General features: G+C 47.8%; 1 protein-coding gene across 1 annotated transcript; it reads right to left on the bottom strand.

Moving 5' to 3' along the window:
* Window positions 1–6,887: 6,887 nt before the first annotated feature.
* Window positions 6,888–9,367, bottom strand: ghsra (growth hormone secretagogue receptor a). The gene is made up of 2 exons (XM_047016975.1): window positions 8,151–9,367; window positions 6,888–7,204 (listed from the first exon to the last, which is right to left on the bottom strand). Exons 1-2 carry the CDS (start codon window positions 8,959–8,961, stop codon window positions 6,888–6,890), a joined length of 1,128 nt encoding a protein of 375 aa, XP_046872931.1. The 5' UTR covers window positions 8,962–9,367.
* Window positions 9,368–10,747: the final 1,380 nt, after the last annotated feature.

The following is a 10,747-nucleotide window of genomic DNA, read 5'->3' as shown; positions in this document are numbered from 1 at the left end:
GAATGGAAGCCGTTTTCTAATATATATACAATACACACACACACACATATATATATATATATATATATATATATAAAGCTATATATATCAAATATCTAAGATGCTGTAAAGGCTATGTGATATAAGTGATGTTATGTACAACGTGAAAGGGAGGAGTCAATACTTGGTGCACAGATCCAGGACTAACACTAACTGATCCAAGATCAGCCCAGCCCGTAAGCCCCCTCCCCTCAGTCATAAAGTCATGTTGGGAGGGTTACAGTCTGACCTCAGATCAGAATTTAGTGATTGGTCCTTACTACTCCCCAGCTATCCAACGGAAAACGGGCTGAGTTTGTGATTGGATGTATGTGGTGGGAGGAGGAGGAGGGGTGGGGGGCGATGGGGGAAGGGAGGGGGACGGTTGGTGATGGTGGTCTGTGCCTGGCAGTTTTATTGCTTTAGATGCCCCCCCCACCCCTCAACCCCCCTGCCCCCACTCTTTAATGTGTGTTAGCCAGAGCAGCGTTAGCCAACAGCTAGCTGTTAGTGTCACCTCAGTGCAGTATTGTGAAGCTGCAGTTTGGCGACAGTTAGCTCTGCCTCTGTGTGAGTAGATGCCCATATCTAAAAGGTTCCTTTGTTCCTCCTCCTCTCTCCCCTCCACTCACCTGCTCCCCAGTAATTACTCGTCTTTTATTCTGACCGCTTTACTGCTCAGCTCTTCACACCTCCTTTCCTCCTCGCCTTTCTTTGTTGCCATCGCTCTCTTTGCTTTCAACCCTAGTTTTATTTGTCTTTCTCGACCTTTCGTTTTCGTCTCCTTCCCACCCTCTGTCTCCAGAGCAGCAGCAGTCCAGCCTGCCTGTCTGGAAGACTGATGTCTTCCCTAAAGAGTGTTCACTGTCTCTGACGCACCGTACTCCCCAGAGTAGAGCAGGGTGTCCTGGTATCCCTCTAGACCCAGCCCCAGTACTTCTCTAGGCCCAGCCTTAATACCTTCCAGACCCTGTCTTAGACCCCCCCACCTGCTCCAAACCTCCAACCCAAACAGGCAAGGTACTAACCTGTGCGCCCCAACGATCCAAAGATTGGGGGAGGGACATGTTCCCTGACTCGTACAAATGGGCGGTTATGAGGTGGGGCTAGGGTCTTCTTTGCCGCACCCCTCTGCTCTGATTGGCAGCCTGTAATGTACTTCAGGGACACAGCCTTACAGAGAGTAGATCTAGCCCATAATTAACCACCGTGGGCATCACCATGGTAGCTGACTCCTCTCTCCTTTCTCCCTGTCATTCTGTCTTTTCTGCCCCTCACGTCTGTGCTGTATAATGTCCTCTCTAAGCTGTGCCTTGCTCCTATGTGTCAGTAGGCAGTGATTTACTAGCTCAAATACCTTTGCCAAAGTTGATGGGAAAGTTAAGGTAGAATTCTTTTCTAGGATTATTTATATTCTATATAATTGCATACAGTACTTTACATGCCAATTACAGTGCAATCTTCATTTATTTATTTTTTAAAAATTAAGAGACAAATGTAGTTATGTACTAATTTTTTTTCTCGTAGCATGTTATTTTTTCTTTTTTTTGTGATATGGATGTTATGTTAGATTTGTTATCAAGGCCAGCATTTCTACACCCATTAACCCTTAAGTGTTTCTTACAGCAGTTGGGAAAGCCTGTAGCTCTGTGCGTTTTTGCAGTATCAGTGCAGTTCAATACATGTAACCAAACGCCTCTTCATCTCCTGTCAGTGCCAGGTGCCTCTCACAGCCCTGGCACGTCTGTATGCATAGAGAGATGTAGCACATCCCTGAGGTCGGGGGGCTATTATGGGATATACGTAGCTGTCTTTGGCTTTTTTTTCTTTTTTGCTGACTTGTGTTATAATGATTCTTATGATATTTTGCTGTTGCCAAAGGCTTGGTCCACACAATGTTCCCTTCTCTTCTCTGAAGGCTCTGGGATCGCTCTGGGAGGAGACAGCATTACCTTCCCTAGCATTACTCTCTCGAAAAAGGAAAAAACATTAACTTGATCTGTGATTATGCTTCTTTTCATAATATCTTTATAATTTGTTATGTTTTCCTTTGTTTTTTTTGTTTTTCTTTCTTTTCTTTTATAAAGCGAAATGTGCCATTAAAAAATGTGTAGCCCCATTTATAGGAGACTTGTTTTTAACACACAAGTGATTTCACTGAAAGGTAAATTCAAAACAATCAAAATCATGATTTCAGACTTAGACTGATCCGTTGTCCTGGTTTGTGATCGTCATTTAGCGCTAGCGAGAAATTGTTTTCAGTATTTTGCTCAGAAAGGACGTAGAGAGATAGAGCTATATGCTATGACTGTAGTAAGGAAACACAACTAACAGAAATGAAGCACTTTGTTAAGTCAGAGCAGCAGACGGTTCTGAGATGTGGGAGACGGAGGCACGACTTATTCCAACAGAGTCGCCGTCACGGCATCACTGCATCACTGCATCACTGGTTTCCCTTTGATGTCGGCATTAATGTAAACACGGTGTGCTTCTGGAAAGACACCGTCACACTCTGGTGGTGCCTGACCGGAGCCTCGGTGCCCGCCCTTGTGCCAGCTTGAACACCAGGTAGAACCAGCAGGGGGGCAGTGAAGATCATTCTCATGTACTGTATGTCTCCCCTTTTATTTTGTATCCCCCATAGCCCCAGTCATATCTTTAGAAATGCCAGGTTACATGTAATGCTAGAGAAGGGATTGGCCCAGTGTTAGGCCACAATAAGGCCAGTGATATTATAATGAGTAAAGGTCCAGGAATGGGCCTGGTTTTAGGCCTGGGTTTGGGCTGAGTCAGGGGATTTGGGGCTGGGTTTGGGCTGAGTCAGTGTGTTTGGGCTGGGTACTCCCTGTTCTGGTGCTGCAAGCTCTCAGGACCCAGCAGGTCAGGCTCAATTGTCGAAGAACGAGAGACGAACGAGAGATTTTTGCCCAGTAACCCATCGTTTGTGCCTTCTGATTGGTTCCAGTTTTACTTTTAGTTTGTTTGTACATTGGACATTAATTACAGACTTTGATTCTGAACGATTGGCGATTTATAAATGTAAAGACACTCACAATGTATGATATTTTTTTTTATTAAGTGAAACAAAATTATTTTACCTCACAGTTTCAAACAAACATTCCAATGTCATGGTCTACAAATTGACAGAAAAAAAATGAAAACCATACATTTCTTCTTGTATTGTAAATCTTAGACAATTTCATATGCATTATATTAAAGAAACTGCCATATCAATTTTAATGTATAGATTTTTGCAAATACTACCCTATGTATGTAAAACGTAACTGTATCTGTAGCGTATATATAATATATTTATGCCCAATAAATGTTTTAATTTTTTCTGACATAGGCTGAAATCTCTTGTTTTGTGTGTTGTTATTCAATTGCTCATTTCTATCACTCTCATCCTTCATCAGTTTTGTCATATATCCATCATACAAATCTCCATTGTGTGGGTGTGTATGTGTGTGTTTTTAAAAAAGGGGAGCGACCGCAGAATGTGCACCAAAAGAGAATTGACTCGTGAGGGAGGAGGATTTTCATTAGTGCTGATCAGAGCAGGAGGCCTGAAGACTAGTGCCTCAGCAGGAACCCTAATGAAGCAGCCGAGTCAAGCTGCCCCGGCCAAGTCAGAAGCCAGGGTCTCGACACTGTGGGTGGAGACCGGAGCATAAAGAGTCTCTACACTGTGAGTGGAGACTGGAGCACAAAAGCACAGGCAGTCCAACATCACTGATTTTAACAAGAACATTGTCATCGATCCTCTCCCTCTCCCGTTTACCTAGGTCTGTAAAAGTGCCCCCAGTATGAGAGCATGTGTTTAACTGTGTTTGTGTGTGTGTGACTGTGCATGTGTTTGAGCGTGGATTGTGTGTGTGTGTGTGTGGGTGTGTATCTGTGTGTGTGTTTTGGTGTACAATCTCCAGCCATCATTCTAGATTTACTTCCCAGCGGCCTGGATAGCATCAGGGGAGATAGCCGAGGAGAGTAAATCACTAAAGTCTTTCTACTCTCTGTCAGAGCCACCAGAGAGAACTCAGCTCTCGCCAGCTCCTCTCTTTCTCCACCCACATCAGCACTTTATTTCTCTATCTCTCCATCATACCCTCGCTTCCTCAAGGAAGAACCATTTTTCCCTCCTTCCAGCTGTCTCCTTCTCAATATCCTTACGCGCCGCATGAGTCACTCATCCCCTCATTTGATCTCTTTCACTTTCTTTTTCAATTTTCTTTCGTGCACATGCTCCGGTCGCTCTGCATCTTCACCCTCTCTCTTTTACTCTCTCTCCCTCTCAGTCTCCCTCACGCTCTACCCCTCTCTCTCTCCCTGTCCCCCTCGTTCCCTCTCAGCCAGTCTTTCTCTGCCTCCCTCTCTCTCCACCCTCCTCTTTTCTCCTGCGATGGCCTCCTTAGAGAGAGCTGCAGCACAGACACCCGCAGGGACTCTCCTCATACTCTGATGGGCCTTTTTTGATCAGGCACGCCGGGCGTCGCAGATGGAGCCCGAGGGCCAGACGGAGGTGGGGGAGAGAGACGTCACAACGGGGCACAGCTGGGGGAGATGAGGGGATAGCAGGCGGGTTGGGTCCGAGGGCTGGCACAATGAGAGAGAGAGAGAGAGAAAGAGAGAGAGAGCGGGCGGAGAGAAAGAGAGAGAGAAACAGGAAAGAGGCCGACAATCTTTTTCAAAATGTTTATTTACTCAACATTGTACTCAACATTGTATATAGACAGATACAGTACCAACTTGCCAGCCAAGAGAGCCACACTGAACGACCAGCCTTTACAGCTGTACAGCCCAGAACGCAAGCTGCACTTTCAATACACACAACACAACATGATCCTGTACGCTTACAGACACACAGGAGCAAAGGTACGTACTTCTGAGTTCAGGGGATAGCCATGTTTGTAGTCCATCGTTCTTATCTTTTGAAGTCTTCGTGTCAAGAGTAAAGTGATAGGGGCTAATTCTGAGGCAGCCGCTACTGTGTTTAAAGGTACAAACAGTAAGAGAGGGACGTTTTTTTCCAAGCAGCTATTTACAGTTTAAGGCTGGTATTGAGCGGTCGCTACAGGACAGCTAAATGTCATTTTTTATGGTCCCTTTTTTTGTTAGTCAGACATTAGAGTCACGAGGTGACACAGACGTGCGCTGCTTAAGCCTGCTGAACAGAATAAAGTATTTAAAGTAGACTGTACATCACAGACTGTCACACAGTCACACACACACACACACAGTCATGACACTCAGCGCAAACACACTCTGTACTGAACCCAGAGGTGGCACCACAGTTCCATAAGTGTTGGGGCAAAATTTGGGAAATTTTTCGGTAACCATCCGCACTGACTCGTTTTTTAATACAGTCTATGCTCGATAGCGTTAGCAGGAATGAGTTGTTGAGAGGGGTGGTCGATGCTTTGCCTCTGGGGCCGGGTTGGCTGTAACTAGGAGATCACTGTGACTGACAGGTGCATTCACTTGCAGTCAGCGTTTGAAGTAGCGCGTAATAGTCAACAGAGTAAACAGGCTTAAATGTGTAGTATCTGAAATAATTTGATGATTTGATAATTGATGATTTGAAAGTATTTTATCAACTTGTTCAATTGCAAGAAGAAATAACGTTTTCTTCCGTTGCAAAAGTTTCTTTTCGTTTATAATAGTCGATACATTAAATGCGCTCAATACTCCACTGAGTCGACAGTGGTGGGGCGGGGCAAATGCATGCTCGCCACACGTGTGCCAGTGGCTTGGACTGAACCACTCGGTCACACAATGAACATCTTTCACTTTACAGACGTGAGTCTCCCCCGCTCGCACACACATACCCACATATACACACACACATACACACAAACAAGCATACGCATACACACTACACACCAATACACGTAGATGCACGCAGGCACACACATAAACAATGATACACACATACACACACCAACATGCACACACATGAACGAATGACTGTAACAGTCATACACACGGCACATCTACCCCTATTTCACAGGTGCAGACCAGTGCACATGATCTACAGTGCTTTCTTTGTCATCCAGATTACAATCCTTTGTAAGGCAGTTTTCATTTACAGGCAAGTGTATGTGTGTGTGTGTGTTGTGAGCATCCGTGTGAGTGAGTGAGTTTGTGTGTATGTATATGTGTTTGTGAACATTCATGCGAGTGTATGTGTGTGCGCAAAGGTGCACGCGAGTCCGTGCACACGTGTGCGTCATTTAGCATTGGAAAAAGCAATTTTTTTAAGCTGTTGCAGAAGTTGCATATGAGGTTAATGGCTGGTGGCACTTGCAGTCAGGAGGAAAACATGAAAACACTAACTGCAGATTAAGGTACAATGGTACAATATGTCTCTGTAGGTTGTCATCAGAGCTGATCTTCTATCATAAATGTTAAACATAATAAAGTCAATATTTGTCGTCTTCCATCCTTTAGGCATGAAGTGCGTTGACGTAGCCAAGGCTTTCTGTGTCAGTGGTGGGAGAACCACTTGGGGGTTTGTTGATAAGTCATGTTGTCTTTGCTCGTCCCTGGAGTCAAGGTGAAGTTTGCAGCTCCAGCCCAACGACCCGCCAGGCACCTCACCCTCTCTGGCCCCCACCTCCAGCTCCCCAGCCTCCAGGCACCTCACCTTCCAGCCCCGCCCCAACCCCCCAGAGCCCCCAATCTTCCACAGCCCCCTACTCCCCAGGCTCCCAAACCTTCATAGCCCCCCCCCCCCCCCCAGCATCCCTGCACCCCAGCCTCCCAACCCCCATATCCCTCCAACCTCCAACACATTCCCCCCTCCATGCCCACTGCCTCATGACCCTCCTCCAACCCCCCACACCCCCCCTCCCCCACCCCCGCCTCCTACATTAAAGGCTAACGGTGGAGTTGGTCCATGCGGGCGAGCCCTCACACACCGCGGTGCTGGCCGTGCGGCCGCGCGGCGGCACCTGGCTGGCAGCCAGGCCGAAGAGGCGTGCGGCGGCGCAGCGGTACTTCCTGGACATGGTGTTGTAGAGGATGGGGTTGATGGCAGCGCTCAGGTAGAACAGCACCACCGACACGAGGCTGCAGTACTCGGACAGCAGGGACCACCAGGGGGAGCCCTCCTCAGAGGAGCGGGACAGCAGGTAGCGGCCCACGTGGAAGGGCAACCAGCACAGCACGAAGGCTAGCACCACCACCACTGGAGGAGGGAGGAGGAGAAGGGAGGAGTGTTGGGGGGGGGGGAATAGGAGGTGAGTGGGTCAAGTGAGGAGTAGAGTGAGAGGGAGGTGAAGGGGAGATGTAGGGAAAAGAGGGCGGAGAAGGGGGAGATAGAAAGGGGAGAAGAGTGGTGAGGGGAGAGGAGGGGTGAAACACGGGTGTGGCAACCGGGTGAGAGACATGGGTTATGGTGAGATCGAGCATTTTACGTATGGCAGGGAGCCAATAATTTGCCCAAGTGTATTTTGATCAAAACAAAATATCACATTTAAAGGTTGAAGCCTGGAACTTTTATTGTATGTTTTCCAAAAAGTGTCCAAGTAGGCTACATAAAAATGTCTACAATGCCATTCACATCACTAAAAGCTTCTTCAAACACTGTTTCTCTTTTTAGCAGATCTTATCTGCGAATGTCAAAGCCAGTTATCTTCAGACACCTGCATGAGGAAATAACTCAGGCAAAGCTTAACACCAGATCAATAGAGGGGATCAGTAAAAGAGAAAGCAGGGTTTTATGAAAGCTGAATCCACACCGGCGTAATGTCTCTTTTTAAACTTATAAAAATCTTTCAGTGGGTCTTCTTTGATAAATGTCATGATTTGCTGGTTTAACAGGTGTTTAGTGCCAAACTACAAGCCAACATCGAGTCTCTTTCCCATGAGACAAGTTCACAAGTGTCAAATCAATTGTCAGTTGGCGATCACCACTTAAATTATTTTGACAAAAATCGAATCCTTCAGACTGCTGCTACAACTCATCAGGATTAACAACAGCAGATTTCAATGTTCTTTTACACACACTAAGACAATACAGATGACCTTGACCCTGATTTGTGATCACATCTCAAAGGGTAGTTTTAGTTACCCACTCCGCTAAAATCAGTTCAACGTTAACATTCCCAGCGTCATTAACATGAAAGTCTTACCTAGCATTTTGATGGTCTGCCTATTACTTTTGTCTCTGTGGGCCACGCAGGGTCCGATGTTGGTCTCCCGGCGCCTCTTCCACAGCCGGCGGCCTATCAGCGTGTAGAGTACCGTCAGACAGAACACCGGCAGGAAGAAGAACACCGAGCTCACCCACACCATCGCGGCGAGCAGTCCCGACCTGATGGCGTACTGTGTCATCTTACACTCGCTGGTATCCCCGTCCTCTACCGATTCACCGGGCCCAGCGCCGTACTCGTCGCGCTCCACACCAACGATAACGAACACGGGCCCCGCGCTCAGCAGGGACACAGCCCATAGCGCGAGAATCAGCAAGCGCACGCGACGCTTGGTGACCAAGGCTTTGGCGCGTAGCGGAAAACAGATGGCCAGATATCGCTCCACGGACAGCGCGGTGATGTTAAGGATGGTGGAGTAAGTGCATGACTCCGACACATATTGGAAGAGTTTACAGAGGGCGTCGCCGAAGCGCCAAGGTCGGTACCGCCACAGGCGGTAGAGGTCTGGCGGCATGCAGAGAAAGATCAGCAGGTCAGACACTGCCATGCTGCACAGGTACAGGTTAGTGGTCGTGCGCATATCTCGATATCTGCTGACGACTAGGATGGTCATGACATTGCCGATGACTCCGACAAGGAACAGTAGCGCGCAGACGATGGTGATTCCGGTGAGCACGGGGATGGGGAAAACGTTCATGGGAGGCTCGATGCCCCTGTAGCTCTCGTTCCCGGGGTCCTCCCAGCTGCAGTTGCGGGAAAAGCACTGGGAGCTGTTGTGCCAAGAGGGCATGCTGCCGCCGGGTCATTCAAGGGACCGGGGCTGCCCCTTAACTGCACTCCGGTTGCGAGGCTGCTTAGAGCGACTGCCGAGCTCCTTGCCCGTCATTGCCGCGTCTCCAGCTTAAGGTTAAACGGCGACCGTACAGATGCGTAAAAGAGGGAAGACTTGTGGACGCTCTATGGTGCGCTCTGGTTGAACAGTGTCAGTCAAAAAGCTCCAACGGGAATTGTATTGGAATGGAACAGACTCAAATGTGGTCTTTCTCTTACTGTTCTGTCCATTTTTTAAATATTGCACAATTACAGAGCAAGGATGCGTCTAAAACACTTGCAAAAATCCATCCGTGTATGTGCCAGGCAACCTGTTCCTTTGCTTAACGGTGTTTCCATAGCATTTTTGGCGGACAAAATGTGAATTTTAGGAGTCCAAAATGCATTAAGAAAATATAACATGAATAAAAAGTTAAACATGTAACTGGGGGTTTTCATTACCGGCCAGACGACATCATCTTCTGGGATCGTTCAAAAAAGGTTCCATATTTCTCCCTGCTCTCTGCGTCAGACAAAACACACCAGGTAAGAAAACACGGCACGGTCAATGCACCGGGGAGCGCATGAAAGTGAGTCAGAGTCATTGAAGTAATGGGATACCAGAGGGCTGTCGGTTTGGCATACGCACACGGGCACCTCCAACAACAAACCCGGGTAAACAAACCAACGGAACGCTGTTTAATATTCCAGGAAGCCGTTCAAAACACAAACGATAGAATTAGTCAACATTTGATGGCAAATCCAAAGGGAGAGACAGAAAAAGATAAGGATTTATGCGTCGCTGTGATCACGTTAGTGTCAGTCACACTGTTCTCTCTCCACGGCGCGCAACTCTACTCAATGGAACCTTGCCTGTCATTGAGAAACGCGTCTGTCAGATCTCGGCACAGAATAAAACTGACAGAGAGGGTTGTGTGCAGGTGTGTTTGTTTGTTTGTGTGTGTGTGTCAAAGAAGGAAAGAGGAGGGGAGGTGGGGGGGCAAGCCCGGTGTCCACACGCCACCTAGCGACGAGTGACACGAAGTGAGGGGCCAAGTCAGGGCACATATTTTGTTTTTCACTGAAGACTGTCCACTATGTAGATTGGCAAAACAATCCCATTAAAGGGATTAACTAAAGTTCGGGAGGAAGATAGCGCACCAAGACTCCTCCTCCACTCCAATCAAGCTACTCGCAAAAGCACGGAAGAACGCGCACCAACTCCAATCAACTTATACGCATCAGCCTAGCAAAATATGCGACCAAACTCCCCGTATCAATTACGAGGTTTGTAAAAAGTGTCTTCCCTTGCTCTGATCCTTGCGCTAGCATGTTTTTGTCGCCCTCCCACCCTCCCCTTTTCTTTGCTTCTCCCTGTCATCTATCCAGGCTCCCCGGGGGGATCGATCGAGCTGCCGCTCGGCCATGACCCTAACGACTCCTCCACACCCTGAGTCCATATCTGGTAACCATATACGCACCATCCACATCACCTCCATCATCATTCCCTGCATCCCCTAATCACACTCTCATCCTCACAGGAAGCCCGGCTCTGCTACCGGCCTCCACCAGCACCAGGCTCGGCTCTGCTACCAGCCTTCACCAACCGCTCCAGGCTCGGCTCTGCTATCAGCCTGCTACAGTGCGTGTCGACTGCAGCGACGTGATGCAAGCGACAACATGTTTTCCATTCATTTTCTAAGGAGCCAGGCGAATCGTTTGCGTGGTGCATTGTGGGTAGCGACGCGACAGAGTTGAGATTTTCT

This window comes from Hypomesus transpacificus, chromosome 3, assembly GCF_021917145.1.
Source record: "Hypomesus transpacificus isolate Combined female chromosome 3, fHypTra1, whole genome shotgun sequence".
Lineage (NCBI taxonomy): Eukaryota > Metazoa > Chordata > Actinopteri > Osmeriformes > Osmeridae > Hypomesus > Hypomesus transpacificus.
Note: the sequence above shows the minus strand (reverse complement) of the source record. Positions and strands in the feature narration are given on the sequence as shown.